Consider the following 19,334-nt stretch of genomic DNA (forward strand, 5'->3'; position numbering starts at 1 on the left):
TTTTGCAAAATAAAGCAAAAAAAAACATGATGCAAGTTCTGCCATCTTTCTGCCAAAATATCCAAAAACCACTTGGACAGTGTTATATATTTCTTTCAATTGTGTACTTACATTATCCTAAATGTTTACAAGAATTTGTAAATTAAGAGAAATTCTCTCTGTCAATGACGTAATATCCGCATTATCCCTGTTTTCTGCTAGTACTGCCATAGTAACCATGGCAACAGACGTGGACAACTGCGTAATGTTTAGCGGCACGCTCACGCTGTTGTTGTTTCGTTCAAACACTACTGACCATTGCAAGCAGACTTTGGGACAAAAGGAGAACTAAAACGTGGATCAATATCGGCATGTCGTTTTCGAGATGCCAAGAGCTTCGCGACAAACTTGGACTTGACAGAGCTTTAAGACTTGACGAGACCTATGATCTAGCTCACTGCAAGTCTCATATAGCCAACAAACTAACACAATAAATCACATTATAACTTTCAACACTCAAATGCAGTTTAGTGTAACGTTAGACCAAGTGAAACAGCACTGCGTTACCTCACAAGTTTAATTCGTCAAATAAACTGTCCTGTGTGAGTAGTGATCAGCACTTGTGGATAGTTCGGTAGAATGAAATATCCTCATTCCTTTAATATCCGCGGGACTCGTGTGTCCTTCTTTCATTAGCAATCACGCCCTGTGTCACACCACAGTCATGTTAAAAAACATGACTGTATTCACACATCCACAAACATTATTAGATCCATCAGCATGACGACAAGTTCCCTGATTCCTCTTATCACTGCGTCATCAACCGACGCCTTTGTTATTGTTAGAGGTTAGCGACCCCTAGTGTCGAAAAAAAAAGACATTGTAGCTTTAAAAATAAACCATATTTCATTTTATTGAGACACATATAGATGCTCACAATCATATTTTAAAGAAGTAATTTGTAAATATATGACTCTTGCAAAACACAGGAGTGAGGAGAAGAAAGAAGCCACACCACCAGAATAACAAGATCCCATGAAATCAACTGACGTGGCTTGTGCTTTGCTTTTATTTTCTTTATAACAGCCGATATGCTTTGAGCCACATCCTCAAATCATGATCTTCTACTTTCTATTTAACAGCAAGTATGTTTGACTGAACAGTCACAAATAAAAACTCATGTTGATGTCATGGGGTATTTAAAACATATAGTGCACATTAGTATTTTAAATACCCAAAGAACATTACATTGATAGAGAAAATACTCATATGATACTTTTAAATTACAGAAATTAATTTCATTGTACTGATATAAGCACATTATCTGATGATTAAAACAAAAAAAGTATTTGCCAGTTAAAAAATCTTTTGCTTAAGAACAACACAAACATATCCTTCACTCCTAAGATCTGCTGCAGATGAAGTTGAGTTTGTCGTGTTCAGGACGGCTGATCCAGCGCTGATCTCCTCCAGACTGAACTGCTCCAGATCTCACTCCAGACACACAGTTCTCCTCTCCTGGAGCCCAGTTATGAAAGCACACGGTCTCTCCGCTCAGCCAGTACCAGATGCCCAAAATATGGGAGTGACGTAAACCCAACCACACCGCCTCAGTAGACGCACCTTTAACCACATTCATCACACGACGCTGCATCTCCTCTGAATGAACCGAGACCAGATCCGTATAATTCTGTCTGCAGTATCTCAGAGCTTCAGGCCACGTCAGAGTCTCTTTGATCAGAATCAGTTTATCTGGACACAAAACAAACCACAAGCAAAAACTAGAGAGAGACTGATCAAAAACAACATGCAGAACAAACACTGTGGAGGAATCTGTCATGTCAGACATGTAGCGTGAACTTTAAGATATCTGGAGGTGATGGATGGATTGTGTGTGTTTGTGAGGATCTGCTCACCTTCATGACACACAAAAGGAAATTGGTGGTTGCAAGAGATGTCTATCCACTGTGTGTTCTGAATGACCGCTGTACAGTCTTCATTTCCTCCACTATTATTAGGTTCACCAGTATTCCAGTATCTGAAAGAGGAGTTACTCTGATCTGACCACTGCCATGAGTCTTTGAACAGACCAATCCAGATCCATGATCCAGATAACCCAATGAAATCCTTAACCTTTTGATTCTCATTCTGGTTCCTCACACTGACCAGATCAATGTGATTCTGTCTACAGTAACTCTGAGCTTCTCTCCAGTTCTTCTGCTGATTGACAAAGAAAAGTCCTGAAAAAAAAAAAAACAACAGTTTTTTCTTTTTCTTTTTCATTACTGAACATTACTATGATTGTTAAGCGCTTTCTCTCGGAACACTTGATTAAGAGCCTGAAGAGAGAAACAGAGGAAACAGAGGAAGATGTTACACTGCATCTAAATATGTTGATTATTTAACATAATTCATATTTAATATATATATAATATATATAATATATATTATTATATATTATATATAGAACTGCCACCTTACTCCGAACTCCTTGAACTGCCACCTTACCGTGGTGGAGGGGTTTGTCTGGGGCTATATGCCCCTGGTAGGGTCTCCCAAGGCAAACAGGTCCTAGGCGACGGGTCAGACTAAGAGCGGTTCAAAAACCCTTATGATGCAAAAAAAAAAACGAGGACCGTGACGTCGCCCGGTATGGCGCAGCCGGGGCCCCACCCTGGAGCCAGGCCCGGGGTTGGGGCTCGTATGCGAGCGCCTGGTGGTCGGGCCTCCCCCCATGGGGTCCGGCCGGGCTCAGCCCGAAGGAGCGACGTGGGGCCACCCTCCCGTGGACCTACCACCTGCAGGAGGGACCGTAAGGGGCCGGTGCTAAGTGGATCGGGCGGCAGTCAAAGGCGGGGGCCTAGACAACCCGATCCCTGGACGCGGAATCTAGCTCTAGGGACATGGAATGTCACCTCTCTGGCGGGGAAGGAGCCTGAGGTTGTGCGTGAGGTTCAGAGATTCCGACTAGAGATAGTTGGGATCACCTCTACGCACGGCTTGGGCTCTGGAACCACACTCCTCGAGAGAGGATGGACTCTTCACCACTCTGGAGTTGCCCATGGTGAGAGGCGGCGGGCTGGTGTGGGTTTGCTTATAGCCCCCCAGCTCAGCCGCCATGTGTTGGAGTTCACCCCGGTGAACGAGAGGGTCGCTTCCCTACGCCTTCGGGTCGGGGATAGGTCTCTCACTGTCGTTTGTGCTTACGGGCCGAACGGCAGTGCAGAGTACCCGGCCTTCTTGGAGTCTCTGGGAGGGGTGCTGGAAAGTGCTCCGACTGGGGACTCCGTCGTTCTACTGGGGGACTTCAACGCCCACGTGGGCAGCGACAGTGACACCTGGAGGGGCGTGATTGGGAGGAACGGCCCCCCTGATCTGAACCCGAGTGGTGTTCTGTTATTGGACTTCTGTGCTAGTTACAGCTTGTCCATAACGAACACCATGTTCAAGCATAAGGGTGTCCATCAGTGCACATGGCACCAGGACACCCTAGGCCGGAGGTCGATGATCGACTTTGTGGTCGTTTCATCCGACCTCCGGCCGTATGTCTTGGACACTCGGGTGAAGAGAGGGGCGGAGCTGTCAACTGATCACCACCTGGTGGTGAGTTGGATCTGATGGCGGGGGAGGAAGCTGGACAGACTCGACAGACCCAAACGTACTGTGAGGGTCTGTTGGGAACGTTTGGCCGAATCTCCTGTCAGAGAGATCTTCAACTCCCACCTCCGGCAGAGCTTCGACCAGATCCCGAGGGAGTCTGGAGATATTGAGTCCGAGTGGACCATGTTCTCCACCTCCATTGTCAACGCGGCCACTCGGAGCTGTGGCCGTAAGGTCTCCGGTGCCTGTCGAGGCGGCAATCCCCGAACCCGGTGGTGGACACCGGAAGTAAGGGATGCCGTCAAGCTGAAGAAGGAGTCCTATCGGGCCTGGCTGGCTTGTGGGACTCCTGAGGCAGCTGATGGGTACGGACGGGCCAAGCGGACTGCAGCCCAGGTGGTTGTGGAGGCAAAAACTCGGGCCTGGGAGGAGTTCGGTGAGGCCATGGAGAAGGACTATCGGTCGGCCTCGAAGAGATTCTGGCAAACCGTCCGGCGCCTCAGGAGGGGGAAGCAGTGCCCTACCAACGCTGTTTACAGTGGAGGTGGGCAGCTGTTGACCTCGACTGGGGATATCACCGGACGGTGGAAGGAATACTTCGAGGATCTCCTCAATCCCGCCGTCACGTCTTCCATTGAGGAAGCAGAGGCTGAGGGCTCGGAGGCGGACTCGTCCATCACCCAAGCTGAAGTCACCGAGGTAGTCAAGAAACTCCTCGGTGGCAAGGCACCGGGGGTGAATGAGATCCGCCCTGAGTACCTCAAGTCTCTAGATGTTGTGGGGCTGTCTTGGCTGACACGCCTCTGCAACATCGCGTGGCGGTCAGGGACAGTACCTTTGGACTGGCAGACCGGGGTGGTGGTCCCTCTTTACAAGAAGGGGGATCGGAGGGTGTGCTCCAACTATAGGGGGATCACACTTCTCAGCCTCCCTGGGAAAGTCTATGCCAGGGTACTGGAGAGGAGAATCCGGCCGATAGTAGAACCTCGGATTCAGGAGGAACAGTGTGGTTTTCGTCCCGGTCGTGGAACACTGGACCAGCTCTATACCCTCTACAGGGTGCTGGAGGGCTCATGGGAGTTTGCCCAACCAATCCACATGTGCTTTGTGGATTTGGAGAAGGCATTCGACTGTGTCCCCCGCGGCGGCCTGTAGAGGGTGCTCCGGGAGTATGGGGTCCGGGGCCCTTTGCTAAGGGCTATCCGGTCCCTGTATGACCGGAGCAGGAGCTTGGTTCGTATTGCCAGCAGTAAGTCAGACTTGTTCCCGGTGCGTGTTGGACTCCGGCAGGGCTGCCCTTTGTCGCCGGTTCTGTTCATAATTTTTATGGACAGAATTTCTAGGCGCAGCCAGGGGCCGGAGGGGGTCAGGTTTGGGGACCACACGATTTCATCTCTGCTCTTTGCGGATGATGTTGTCGTGTTGGCCTCATCAAACCAGGACCTCCAGCATGCACTGGGACGGTTTGCAGCCGAGTGTGAAGCGGCTGGGATGAAAATCAGCACCTCCAAATCCGAGGCCATGGTTCTCAGTCGGAAAAGGGTGGTTTGCCCGCTTCAGGTTGGTGGAGAGCTCCTGCCTCAAGTGGAGGAGTTCAAGTATATTGGGGTCTTGTTCACGAGTGAGGGAAGGATGGAACGGGAGATTGACAGGCGGATCGGTGCAGCTTCTACAGTAATGCGGTCCCTGTACCGGTCTGTCGTGGTGAAGAAGGAGCTGAGCCGCAAGGCGAAGCTCTCGATTTACCAGTCAATCTACGTTCCTACTCTCACCTATGGTCATGAGCTGTGGGTCATGACCGAAAGGACAAGATCCCGGATACAAGCGGCCTAAATGAGCTTTCTCCGGAGGAGAAGACCCGGAGGAGACCCCGGGGAAGACCTAGGACACGCTGGAGAGACTATGTCTCCCGGCTGGCCAGGGAACGCCTCGGTGTCCCCCCGGAAGAGCTGGAGGAAGTGTCTAGGGAGAGGGAAGTCTGGGCATCCCTGCTTAGACTGCTGCCCCCGCGACCCGGCCCCGGATAAGCGGTAGAAGATGGATGGATGGATGGATATTTAATATATATATATATATATATATATATATATATATATATATATCAATAAATATAAATATGATAAAAAATGGCTGTAAAAAAAAAAATCTGAATTGTTTATCCTTTTTTTATTTTTCATTATTTTATTTTTTGCAAAAATCTAACCTTTCATTGAAGTAAAATAATTGAAAGTGGGGAGGAAATCACATTATGAAATAAATGTTTTTTCTCCAAAACACGTCGGCCATAATTATTGGTACCCCTAGAATTTTTTACGAGTATATTCCCATTAATATTTACCTTTATTTAGCACACCAGGGTGACTACACTGTAAAAATAAAAGGTGCCTGGAGGAACCGTTTGGGGTTCTTCACTTTGCCACACCGGCGGAACCGTCTGTAGATCCTCTAGGACCCTTTAAAAAAAGAGTTGGTTCTCTGAGGAACCACACAGGTTTCCTGAGGAACTCTTATATGAAGCACTGTGTGGAACCACTGTGGGTGTCTCCAGGAACCAAATTTCAATTGAATTGAATTTGTATTAAATTAATTTCATGTTGTTACTATGGTTACCATTAACTTATATTATAATAAACAAACTGAACCATATACAAAATAAGAATTGTTTATTACATATTTTAGATCCATTTTAATACATACACTTCAATGCACTTCGGGAAAAAAAGCTAGTAATAGATTAATATCAATGAATACACACACACAAAAAAATATATAATACATAAGTAATATGAATAATCAACCAATAGGCTACACAAGAAAATACATCTCAACAAAATGCATGGAAAACACATGTTCCATGTAATAAATAAATGTAAAAAACTAAAATTTTGACTAATTAAAAATGTCCATCTTCACTTGTTTCAGTTTGACACCACTGTTTCCAAGTCCAAAAGCTCTATCAGAAGCCAAAAACAAACAACAAACAGTGCTAATATACACTCATTGTGCTGTAATATTCCTGAAAATTATGATCCTAACCTTTATCTCTATACCGATATCTCAGATGGTTAGTTATTCAGCTATTTTGAATCATAAAATGTTGAAGTCTGGGATGCCGTGAGACTGGATACTGTAATGTTCACTATGGCTTTTGAAAAGCTTAAATGTGTGACTTGAATCAACAGTGCTCATAAATGGTTGTTGAGTATTCTCAATATCTAGAAACAAGATAGAGGAAGTAGAAGTAGAGGCTTCGACCCGGAAACAGTATTCCTTATGTCACAACAAGCAGAAAACATTTTTCATTTTAACAGAGTTAAGGTGCAGTGAAATTATCTGTTGTTCTGTGAATGTTCACTGGTGAATTCAGTCTTTTCAATAAGAATCCACACGATCAGCAATTTTGTGTAGTGCTTCATACATTACGTCGCTACACTGCTGACAGTGGTCAATGAACCTTTTTGCCTGTGTAATTTCACGAAATGCAATCAATTATAAAATCTTCACAAGGGACATGTGAGGTACTTAACGAGTTAGAAAAGTGAAAAGGTGCATCAGCTTCATTTTCCGTTTGTTTTTCCTCTTTTCTGGTGGATGGTCCAGGCACTTCAACGATTTTCAGGTCTACAGGAGGATTTTTATTCTTGATCAAACTTGTATTTCAGCTTACCGAGATCCCTGCAAAGTACAACATGTACTGTTAGTAAGGTTATTAAAGTGATAGTTGTGAAATTTAAATAATTTCCTCAGCCTTGTGATGTTACAAACCTGTTTGACTTTCTGTCTGTGAACCCAAAAGCAGATCTCAGGCATTATGCAACCCCAGTCACCGTCCGCTTTCACTGCATGAAACACAAGCAGAAAAAAAATTGTGTAATTCATTCATGAAACCATTCTTATGTACACTTGTCTAGTTCAATTCAATGCAACAATTTATGTAAAAATGGTTAAGCTCCAAAAATGTCCCAGAAAAGATCCTAAAAATAATGAGTTCACAACTCATATGGGTTGTGTTGCAAGTCTTATGAAGCCATATAATAGCTTTTTTGTCGAAAAAGAGCAAACTTGAAGTTATAATTCAGGGTTCAAATGTCTTATATTCAAATCCAATATGATTAAGGTATAGCCTATAAAAAATGCATAGCATTACTGGCTCCAAACCTGTGATATTATTTTTCTGAGTAACATGAATGAGATTTGAGGGCATGAGGGAAGATTTTCAGAGAATAACTGATTAAAAAACACAAGTACACAGTCAAACAATACAATTTCACACAGAGAAAGTTCATAGTAATAAAGTACTTGCATGTGGTGCAGGTAACCTACTGTAATTCAATGTTTCCACTGAAATGTTCAGATTATTTTAGAAATGTACTGGTTGTTCTGGGGAAACAAAAGAACAAAGCTGATTATTCACAACATAATATTTATTTACCAGTAAATGGCTTTAAAATGGTGTTTGAGAGAATGAGGGCACCTGTAGTAAGTAAAGTTAGGCTAAACAAAAACAGACCAAACTATATTAACCTGCTTTTGTTATTCATAACAAACGCCAATGACAGCAGAAATCAGCTAAATTAGTTAACGTTAGGCTATAGTAGGCTATATTTGAAGACACAGTTGTACAGAATATGTTGAATTGAATGACTAAATCAATCTAAGACAATAAGTCAATAATTTCCATTTGTTCATTAGATCAACGTAACGTTAGTTGGCATCGCGGCTAAAACCTTCAAACCAGATACTGTGCAATAAAGATACTTTACAAGTGGTAAACACTGTAAAAACGTAGTAATGTATAATAAATTTAGTTTATATATATGTGTGTTTAAATAGTGAGTACACTCTGTATTTATATTTATTTGGCGAGTTTACAAACCTTGTAACGGAGAGCCGAACAAACGGCGGAAGCTTTGATGAGGGGAGCCGTACTTTCACACCCGATGACGTCGATCAGCTGAGCTTTGTTGCGCGAGTAGCGCGAGCATCACTGAAGCGACGATAGCAGAGGAATAGCAGCAGTTTTGCGACAGAATAAAACTTTTCTCCTCCTGGTTCTTTTTATTTAAATAATAATTTATGAAGAAGTAGGTAAAAAAAATGTTTTATTACTATTTTTTATTCAATAATAATTAATGAATTCTTATTATTAATATTATTTAGTGTTGTTGTTTAAGGTTTAAATTAATCAATAAAATCGGCCTATACTAAATAAATGTAAGCTACTCAGGTGAAAAAGACGTAGGCTACTGTTAAATGTATTAAAAATGTATTAAAAATGCAATTAAAGTAGGCTATATTTGTATTGTAGGCCTACTAAAAACACACTCAAGTACATTTTTAATAGTGAGTCTTTTTCACCTGGGTATGTATACTGAATCAAACTTAAGTAGCCTATAATAATAACAATAGGATACTAATAATCTCATTCTGGCCTCACTGAACCATTGGGTTCCTCCAGATTAGGGCTGCACGATTTGGGGAAAATTTCATATTGCGATAATAGAGGTCAATATTGCGATTGCAATTGCGATATGCGATATAATAAACAAATGGTTTCATGAGTCAACTTGCTTGGTTCTCAAGGAAAATAAATGCACACACAGATTAGTAATAATCTGCCTAAAGAAAAAAGTTCTTTAGTCAAGAGCAGTGAGTGGCTACTCTGTACTGTCCCTTTAAGACCTGCCGCTGCTGTCAGAGACGCGGATCTCACACGCGCCTCACAAGTCATCACAACTCTTCACGTTCATCATAAGACTACTCTTATGTTATGAAGATACTCGACAAAAAGACATTTTGGCACAATTTTGTGTGTTATTGTTCGTTCAAGCTCGAAAGAGAACTGTATTCTGGCATGCTGTTTTGTGCGCACTCACAATATTAGTGCGAGTCTTATTAGTGTGTGTCACAGTCAGGACATTCACAGGCAGCACGTTCATTTTGGCATACATGTGTGTTCGTTCTACCGCGAAAGAGAACTTGATACTGGAGCGCTGTCTGTGCGATACTGGCGCGCTTCTATTTGTGGCTCGTGTCGTATGTGTGTGTGTGTGTGTGTGTGTCAGGAGGACATTCACTTGACAGCGTGTTCTTTTTTGTCTTATCGTGCATGAATGGTTTAAAAGCATTTGCATGAATAGCGGGATCATGTCCAAAGGATGCCAAAAATGAACAGATGCTGCGTTAATTGAGCTAATTTTTTTATTTAATATAAATCGCAGCATTTTACGTCATATAATCGCGTAGGCTTGACATCGCGATTGCGATTGCGATACGATTAATCGTGCAGCACTACTCCAGATGCTGGCTTTAACATAAGAGATCTTCCAGGAACCACTTAAATGTTAAAAGATCTTCCAATAACCCTTTTATCGCATTCAAGTTCCTCTATTTTCCCCCAAAGCACTTCGAGGTCTCATAGTAATGAAAAGGTGACTCCAGAACCTCTGAACTAAATACAAAGTGCTTAAAGGATCCCATAAGTTCCTGCAAGAACCTCAAAGATTGTCAATGCTCCTCCAGTAACCCCACTATAGGAGAAAGAGCTTTGAGGCACCTAAATTACGAAGTTCCTTGAGTATCCGACAGGATATTTGAGGCTCCTTTAGTTTTTACAGTGTAGGAACATGAAATTGTTTAGCTATGACTTCTTGTTTCACAGGAGTTTAAATATGACGAATACACAAAGGCCAAATTCCCTTAATCATCCATCACAATGAGTAAAACCAAAGAATATAGTTCTGATGTGCATCAAAAGATTGTTGAACTTCACAAAATAGAAAGTGGCTGTAAGAAAATAGCTAAAGAATTGAAAATCCCCATTTTGACCATCAGGGCAATAATTAAGAAGTTATAATCAACTAAAGATGTTACGAATCTGCCAGGAGGAGGACGTGTGAGGAGAGGAGGAAAGTTTGAGTGGCCAAAGACTCTTCAAGGATCACAGATGGAGAATTGCAGAGATTACTTGAGTCTTGGGGGTCAGAAAGCCTATAAAACAAATAAAACAAACAACCCCTACATCCCCACATGTTGTTTGGGACGGTTTCAAGAAAAATCCTCCTTGCTCGTCCAAAAACAAACTCAGGCAAATTCAGTTTTCAGACACGACTGGATCTTCAAAAGGGACCGGATTCTATGGTCAGATGAAACTAAAAAAGAGCTTTTTGGCAGGAAACCCACCAGATGTGTTTGATGCCAACAGGGATAAAAGTACCCCATGCCTACGGTTAAATATACTGCTGGATCTTATATGTTGTGGGCCTATTTATTTGCTGGAGGTCCTGGACATCTTGTTCAGATACATGGTAGCAATTCTAGCAAATACCAACAGATCAAAAATGAAAACCTGACTGCCTCTGCTAGAAATCTTATAATGGACCGTGGTTGGATCTTCCATCAGGACAACGGTCCAAAACAAACATCAAAATCAACACAAAAATGGGTAACTGAGCACAAAATGAAGCTTCTGCCATGGCCGTCCCAGTCCCCTAAACTGAACCCTATAGAAGATGAGGGGGGTGAACTGAAGAGAAGAAGCACCAACATGAACTTGTGAATCTGAAGGATCTGGAGAGATTCTGTATGGAGGAATCTGATCTCTTGTCAGTTATTCTCCAAACTCATCAGGCATTATAGAAGAAAACTCAGATCTGTTATCTTGGCAAAAGGAGGTTGCAAAAAGTATTTAATAACAGGGAGCCAATAATTATGGCCAGCGTGTTTTGGAGAAAAGCATTTCTTTTATAATGTGATTTACCCCCACACTTGATTGACCGCAACTGTATATATATATATATATATATATATATATATATATATATATATATAAAAACATTTAACATACTTGTACTGTAGGCTAGCAATTTATAAATTAATATAGTTATAATCCAAAAGCCTATGGGAAAATGGGTTTTTGTCGAGGGAACCAGCGAGATGCAAACTGCCGGTTTGCCTACAAAGTCACGTCATACTTGCAGCGCTGTATGAGCAAACGAGTCATCTGCTGCCATCTACTGGTTATAGTGGTAATTTCATTATTTCATTTTCCTTTTAAAGGTCTTTGTTTTCTACTAGGGGACATAAATCATCCATTAAACTAAAACATGGCATATTTTCCATATCTCCATGAATGAAAAAGATAAATTTAGGCTAGATCTTAGGGATCTAGATCAAACATCCCATAGGGGTCCATGTGCACCATAGACAAAATGGCCCGATTGCGCAGACCTCCGTGATTGAAGATAAAACAGTTCAGCATTTTATCATGAAAAAGCTGCTTAATTTAGTGGCATTTTTCAGATATCTGAAAAGGAGGCATAGTGATGATGTGAGTAATAATACTTCTCTGTTTTACTCATTTGAATACAGTGAGTCAATTAATTTACCTTAATTATCATTTTTGGAACAGATAAGGGGTTTGTGGTAGTTTTGTAATCTGGCTTAAAATCAAATTGACCTAAGATACTTGACAAAGAGAATATCTGCAAACAGTTTATCAGTTTACATAAAGTTTGTGTATTGTTCTTTGTTTTAAGCATATTTTTTTTATAATACACATAGCAATAAAATTGACATTTAAACCATTTGCAAATTTGTCTACAAAACCTCTGGATTTATATATTTTCTACACTTAAGATATGCAAATGAAAAACTAGCCTACCTGAAAAAAATTATATTCTTTGTGTTTTCATTTTGATAAATCATTGCATATGCACCTGCTGCGCAGACGTCACACATCATCAGCGCGTTCTGTAAGGCTTTGCAGAAACACACAGTCACTGAGCGCCACAAACACACAGCAGTCGTCTTTTACAGTTCCTCCTGAACCAAAACAACGAGCTCATGCTGCGTTCACACCATGAGGAACCGTAATTATGAGATGGCAACCCGGAGCTGTTCACGTCCTCAGACTCGGATTTATGTGTTTCTATGTCAACACTATCAATGCCGAAATGAATCTACAGCAGTCAGGACTAAAGCTCCATATGCTGTTTACAATTATTATTATTGTAATGTTATGTGGTTTGAGACATGAGGTAATTTAACGCTGTCTCTCTTGATGCTTAGCCGACTCTGCTGTGTGTGTTCATGTGTTTTAAAGGAGCCGTGGGTTTGGAGACTCTGAAGGGAGAGTGGGATCTCATGCTTTCAAAGCTAGCTTGCTATTGCTAGCCTCTCTGAAGTAACATTCCCCACCTTTAATTTACAAGTTAATACTGTGTGTGTGTTAGTAGAACACGTTCTGGAGCCGTTATGGTGCATCTATAAATGAATGGTTGTAATTGTAAATAGCTGCACTCACTGTTGCAGATGAAATGATGAGTATCACTGCATGGCAAATCATGAAATTGTCCATTTCTCATCATAGCACACTCATCTCTGCCTTCAGGTTGTCCAGTAGCCCAGTACATTATCAAGTACTCTCAGTTCTTGTTTAGTTACTGGAACTCTTGTATAACTGAACTATTCTAACTAAGCTTTTGCCAGTACAACAAACTATTCCTATTTCACTTTACTTTTTTTACTTTTTTTTAAGACAATTGGTTTGCATGCTTTTAAGTAAGTCTAACTAATTAGATTGTACAGTACAGTATATGGTGTATCTTTTATAAATGAATGTTTATTGTGATTGTATGGAGCTGCACTTACTGTTAGATGAATTGCAGATGAAAGTCAGGCTGTTACTACATGGCCAATCATGCCATTGTCCATTTGTCATGAAAGCACACTCATCTCTGCCATCAGGTTGTCCAGGTCCCCAGTTCAGATAGAGCGCAGGTTCACCTGAAGACCACTGCCATTTCCTCTTCAGCCCAATCCAGACATACTGAACACGTCCATCATTCACACTCTTCTTCAGCTCGTTCATGTCGTTCATGTTGTCAACGGTGGCCAGATCTGTGTAATTCTCTCTGCAGAATCTCTGAGCTTCAGTCCAGGTCTTCAACACGTTTATAAAGTGATACTGACGCTGAACACATTCAGATACGGAGCAGAGAGCTGTGAAAGAGAGCGTTTGATTTAATGCTTTTCATAACAGGGTCAAACCTGATGAAACTATAAACCATAAATAATACACCAAACACACTCACCAATGAGAAGAAGAATCAGATATAGAGTTTGGTCCATTTCTGAGGAAAAACACATTGAAAAACTCAGAAATCAAACATTCGAGTTGTCATCGAGCAAACATTGTCATACGAGTAAAATATGACAATTTCATTTAGCATCTCAACAGCAGAATGAATTCACTGTACATAATCATTCAGACAATATTAACATCTGAAAGTATATTGTGTGTGAAGAATAACATGTTCTTACTTTAGAGGTCGTGTGTTTCTGTCCTGAGTCTGATGTTTCTGTCTGCAGATTTACACTACGCTATTATTATATCTGCTCTCATCCCTCTTTCAGCTCATCACATCATTTGTGTATTTCTCTAAAACTAATTTTCATATTTTACTTCCTCTATATTTGTGTTTGTCTACCTCTGTTTCTCTATATTTGCATATTGACGTTTGTGTCAGTTTTAGTCTATATTAATATGAACCTTAATCAAAAAATGATATGAACATTTACAATTTGCATTTGAACATTCACAACTAAACAGCTGCTTTAAAGATATTGCTGGACTGCATAACTCGTGTTTCATCCCTGATCATCTTGACATAAATGGCCGTTTCATTCTTGCGATTGTAGCAGGCTACAGCTGTCTGGCCAAATGGCAATTCATTTGCAGTGCTGTGAGTGGTCGCTGGGCAGTGAACAGTGAGCCAACCGCGATGGTCGAGTCCCTATATAAATCGGGACCTTTCGTTTGACAAGCTACGTCATTGACATGCGACTGTTGTCCTGTCTACCTGCCGGCCTATCCGTCTGATGTCTGTCTTGGTCTGCCTTGGTCATCTATTCTATCCTAGCGTTACAGGTAGGAAAAGCTCTGGTTCTTTGTTTCCACTCTTTTAACTTTAAGACTGGGGCTTATAGGGAATGTTTTAATTTTAGAATCCCCGTTGCTGTAGTAGCCCTGTTAGCAGCTAAAGTTGTGCCCGGTTATTGGTGATCAGAGCCTGGGGCCGTGACTGGATGCTGTTTAGCAAAGGTATGTGACTACGATAATTAATAGATGAATGTTACGGTGAGATGCGTTTATAAGTAGACACTTTTTGTATTTCAGGGAAGGCTTTATAGCCGGGGTGTAGCGGCCAGTGGGCGACATCAGCGCCGAACGCCTGCTGCTTTGCTTACGTTTTAATGTCACGATTTGTTTGCGGATATAATATGCTCATGTCAACAACTGCGGCTGCCTTTTCACCCGGGACCTAGAATAAGTGGAACCGTGGTTGGCTCACGTTAATCGGCAGCTTCCTGGTGATCTCGTTCCTCCTGTTATACCGTGAATTGGTTTCATTCAGCATCATATGGCCAGTTTCATGGTTTAAGTGTGGAGTGTTGGATGGACTGACACCACTAACTGTAATTATTTTGGTCTATATTTTATAGGCTCAGTGTTGTTTTGTTTGTTTATTTAAACTCTTGTATGGAGGCTTTTGTCTGCTGCTGATATACAAGAGCATTATTCTGATTTATTTGGGTTGATTATTTATTTGTTTTGCTTTGTCTACCCCGACCAAAGATCGTTAAGCCAGAGGGCATTTTTGCCCCATTGTGCTGGATGGGCTATGATATTTTGTTTGTTTAATTTGTATTTTGATTTGTGATTTAATTGCTACCTATATCTTTAACTCTAGTACCATCTTGGGTTTAACAGTGTTTTGCAATTGTTGTGTGTAGTTTTGGTTGATTTTCACGTGTTTGTCTTTTGTCTAGGTGCTGAAGACCGCCAGTGGGAGCAGTGCCCCTTGTGGTGGTGGGTCCCTTGGTGTGTGCAGTGGCGGTGCGTTCACCAAATGTGATCATTTCCCTTGTGGTGCGTGTGTGTGAAATTGATCACGTGTGAGTGGGGTGTTGTGTTATGGATGTTCATTGCTCGGGCCACTAGTCTCCCACTGGTAAGTTTCAGCCCTAGTTTCACTTCGTGTGTGTGTGTGTGTGTGTGTGTGTGTGTGTGTGTATATTGTGATTAGAGTATATTGTGTGTTTGTGATTTGATTTTGTGTCAATTACATTCTATTTGCTGTGAAATTTGTATTATATGTTTGTTGTGAAATCTTGAATTTTTGGAGTGACTCTGGTGTGTATGGCTCCATTGGTTGTACATTTTTATAAAAAGTAAAAGAAGAGAAATTAATAATAATACAATTATATTTTTGTATTTGACCACTGTCTCTGGCTGATCCCTTCACGAACCTGAGTGCCTTGTTAGCGAAAAACCATTAAGTCTTTGGGTGTAAGTCCCATCGTGGCGTAGTCTGCTATTTGTCTGGGTCTAAGCCCAGCTATATATATTCCACCTGCCACACGATCTTTGCACTTCACCATTTGTCTACGTGTGTAGCGGTGTCGGTGTGTTATCTGTGTTGTGTCTACTCAGAATCACTCTAGAATGCAGAAATTTGTCCCATCAAATCCTCCTTTTATAACATCTGTAGGAAAAAAACAGATAATGTGTCCATCACAGAGGGACTTGAAGTCACAATTACAACAGTATAACGTATGAAACAATCATTTACTAAATTACGACCTTAATAAATCAGCACGTAAACTTGCGTGACCCACCGCTGTGAATGCGCATGCAGACTGGGAAGAAGCAAAGTGTGTCACTGGCGGACGGAAGGAATGAGGAAAACCCAAAAATGGTCATAGCAAGTGGAACCACAAAATAAATGTTCTTAATGCACTCCTGATACACTTGCATGACATTCTCCTTGTGTTTGGCCCAAGTGTTCAAGTGGGCATGAAGACCGCAAGTGTGTGTAGAACTTTTGATTACCTAAAGTTGTAAAAATGCAAGTGTTTACAGAGCTTTATTTTGATTCTCAAAGCTTTGCATTTTTAAATAATCCTCTAAGTGTCTGTACAGCAGTGCCTATAGGCTTATACATATATGTAACACGATTTACTAGTAATGATGGTGCTTTTAATTAAGTGATAAAAAGCATTTGCAAATGTTGTAAAATTTACAAATACACGTTTGCACCAGTAAAATGTGCTCACTTATATCCTGTTGCGTGCACATACTCTCTAGTGGCCAAGTGTGGGTATTTGGACAGACCCCATGTTTGAGTTTCTCTGTTTTGGGCCACTTTTATCTGTTGCTGTTTGAGCTGAACAGAGAAGGGTTGAGTTCATTAGTGAAGACTGGTGATACTGGTTACTGAGAGCCTTTAAAAACCCTCCGTTTGAGGCTCCAGTCAAATGAGATATGAGAGTGATGAGATACTTAGTAGATTGTCCTCACTCAATGGCTGATTGTCTAAGTGGTGTCCGCTTAATAATATAGAATTCATAGACAATTGAAAAAAGTTTTTGGGGCAGACCTGACCTGTTGAAAAGAGATGGTATTCATCCCTCCTGGGACGGTGCCACTCTTCTCTCTAGTAATATGGCACATAGTCTTAGAGCTCAAACATGAATTGGGGCTCAGGTCAGGAAGCAGACAGACTGGCTTAACCGACCATCTGCTAGCTGTGTCACGTCACCAAGGTCAGATAAATCCCTTCATATAGAGCCTCTTTCACCTAGATAGCATCATATAGAGACTGTGTCTGTTCCCCAAATTAGGACATACAAAAAACGTCCAAACCCATTTAAGGGTAAATTTTTCATTGATGTTCAACAAATAAAAAACAGATATAATACAAATGAGCAAATGATAAAGCTTGGGTTGCTTAATATTCGATCCCTTACTTCAAAAGCACTTATTGTTAATGATATGATTACAATATAGTGTAAATGATAAATCACGTTTGAGATTTGTGCTGGCTACTGTATACAGGCCACCAGGGCACCATAAAGACTTTATCAAAGAATTTGCTGTTTTTCTATCAGAGTTAGTACTGGCAGCAGATAAAGTCCTAATTGTTGGTGATTTTAATATACTGTACACATACATATATTAATAAGAATATGTATCAACACCACACTAATCTAATTACCATCATATTTCTAAGATTCTATGAATATAATTAAGTGCAAACATAATAGAACATTAAATTTCTTCCACATAACTAACTTATCTATATTTCTAACTAATCTATCTATCTATCTTTATAACTAACTTATCTATCTTTATAACTAACTTATCTATCTTTCATTCTTACTAATCTATCTATCTTTCTAACTAACTTATCTATCTTTCTTTCTTTCTAATCTATCTATCTATCTTTCTAACTAACTTATATTTCTTTCTTTCTTACTAATCTATCTATCTTTCTAACTAACCTATCTTTCTTTCTTTCTTTCAACTAATCTATCTTTCTTTCTTTCTAACTAACTTATCTATCTTTATTTCTTTTTAACTAATCTATCTATCTTTCTAACCAACTTATCTGTCTTTCTTTCTTTCTTTCTTTCTTTCTTTCTTTCTTTCTTTCTTTCTTTCTTTCTAACTAATCTTTCTTTCTTTCTAACTAATCAATCTTTCTTTCTTTCTTTCTTTCTTTCTTTCTTTCTTTCTTTCTTTCTAACTAACCTATCTTTCTTTCTTTCTTTCAACTAATCTATCTATCTTTCTAACTAACTTATCTATCTTTATTTCTTTTTAACTAATCTGTCTATCTTTCTAACCAACTTATCTGTCTTTCTTTCTTTCTTTCTTTCTTTCTTTCTTTCTTTCTTTCTTTCTTTCTTTCTAACTAATCTTTCTTTCTTTCTAACTAATCAATCTTTCTTTCTTTCTTTCTTTCTTTCTTTCTTTCTTTCTTTCTTTCTAACTAATCAATCTTTCTTTCTTGCTTTCTAACTAACTAATCAATCTTTCTTTCTATCTATCTATCTTTCTTTCTTTCTAACTAATTTTTCTTTCTTCACTTCCTGCTCAGCTACTGTTCGGACGCTCTTGCTTACTGCTCTGCGCTTTGCTCTATCGCTTTTATATTTTATCTTCTATATTTGTATATTTTAGCTCCTTTTATCACCTAATTTTAACTTCAGCAAATCAGCACAGTGCTCAAACGACAAAGTTTGGATTACTACAAAAACGCAGAATTCTTCTACCCGACCAGCTTACATTCCGGGAAAGGAAAACACAACTGCCTACACTCATAAGGATAAGAGAGAAAATGCCTCTTCTGGAATCTACTTGCTGCACTAATTGCTACAAAGGATTGCAGTTCTTGAAACAAAGTTACTTACGGGACCACCAAACCAGATGGAGGACACAACAGAGCTTCGTCATGGAGACCCTCAGCATATAGCCGGTGAGTCCCATGAAACTAGTGCTCCTCGACAGGTAGAGAAACAAGCCGATCGACTTACAAATCGATGGCACAAACAGGGAGCTAGACCCAAAGGCACTCGAGACATCAGATTGTCACGAGCCTCACATATTACCGCAGTAGCATCCTCTACCCCAGATACAGCTCTGACAAGGATTGCAAACACTGGTCTCCTACCAACACCTATACATCTTGAGAACAGATTTGAAGTACTAATGAATGTAAATGAGGAATCCCCAAACGTGATGAATGTGATCGAACACAGACTGAATCAGCCAGTAGCTAACACTGATGCTAACTGGCGCTCAAGGTCGAGCAGACAGCGGCAATCAGCTCAGAGCGCAGCCGAGCCCAGGACTCTGATAGTGGGGGACTCCATAATCAGAAACATTAGCAGCAGGGATACAACTACGT

At 40.7% G+C, this 19,334-nt stretch overlaps 1 protein-coding gene and 1 long non-coding RNA gene across 2 annotated transcripts; one reads left to right on the forward strand and one right to left on the reverse strand.

Moving 5' to 3' along the window:
- Positions 1-864: 864 nt before the first annotated feature.
- LOC311287898 (C-type mannose receptor 2-like) lies at positions 865-13,946 on the reverse strand. Its single transcript, XM_084405015.1, has 5 exons — positions 13,903-13,946; positions 13,674-13,712; positions 13,231-13,581; positions 1,896-2,219; positions 865-1,731 (listed from the first exon to the last, which is right to left on the reverse strand). Exons 2-5 carry the CDS (start codon positions 13,708-13,710, stop codon positions 1,382-1,384), a joined length of 1,062 nt encoding a protein of 353 aa, XP_084261141.1. The 5' UTR covers positions 13,711-13,712; positions 13,903-13,946; the 3' UTR covers positions 865-1,381.
- A 486-nt stretch (positions 13,947-14,432) lies between these two features.
- Positions 14,433-15,593, forward strand: LOC311287941. Its single transcript, XR_014626852.1, has 3 exons — positions 14,433-14,509; positions 14,587-14,683; positions 14,759-15,593. It is a non-coding gene; the product is annotated as an uncharacterized lncRNA (long non-coding RNA).
- Positions 15,594-19,334: the final 3,741 nt, after the last annotated feature.

The sequence above is a fragment of the Rutilus rutilus genome, assembly GCF_951802725.1.
Source record: "Rutilus rutilus genome assembly, chromosome: 3".
NCBI lineage: Eukaryota > Metazoa > Chordata > Actinopteri > Cypriniformes > Leuciscidae > Rutilus > Rutilus rutilus.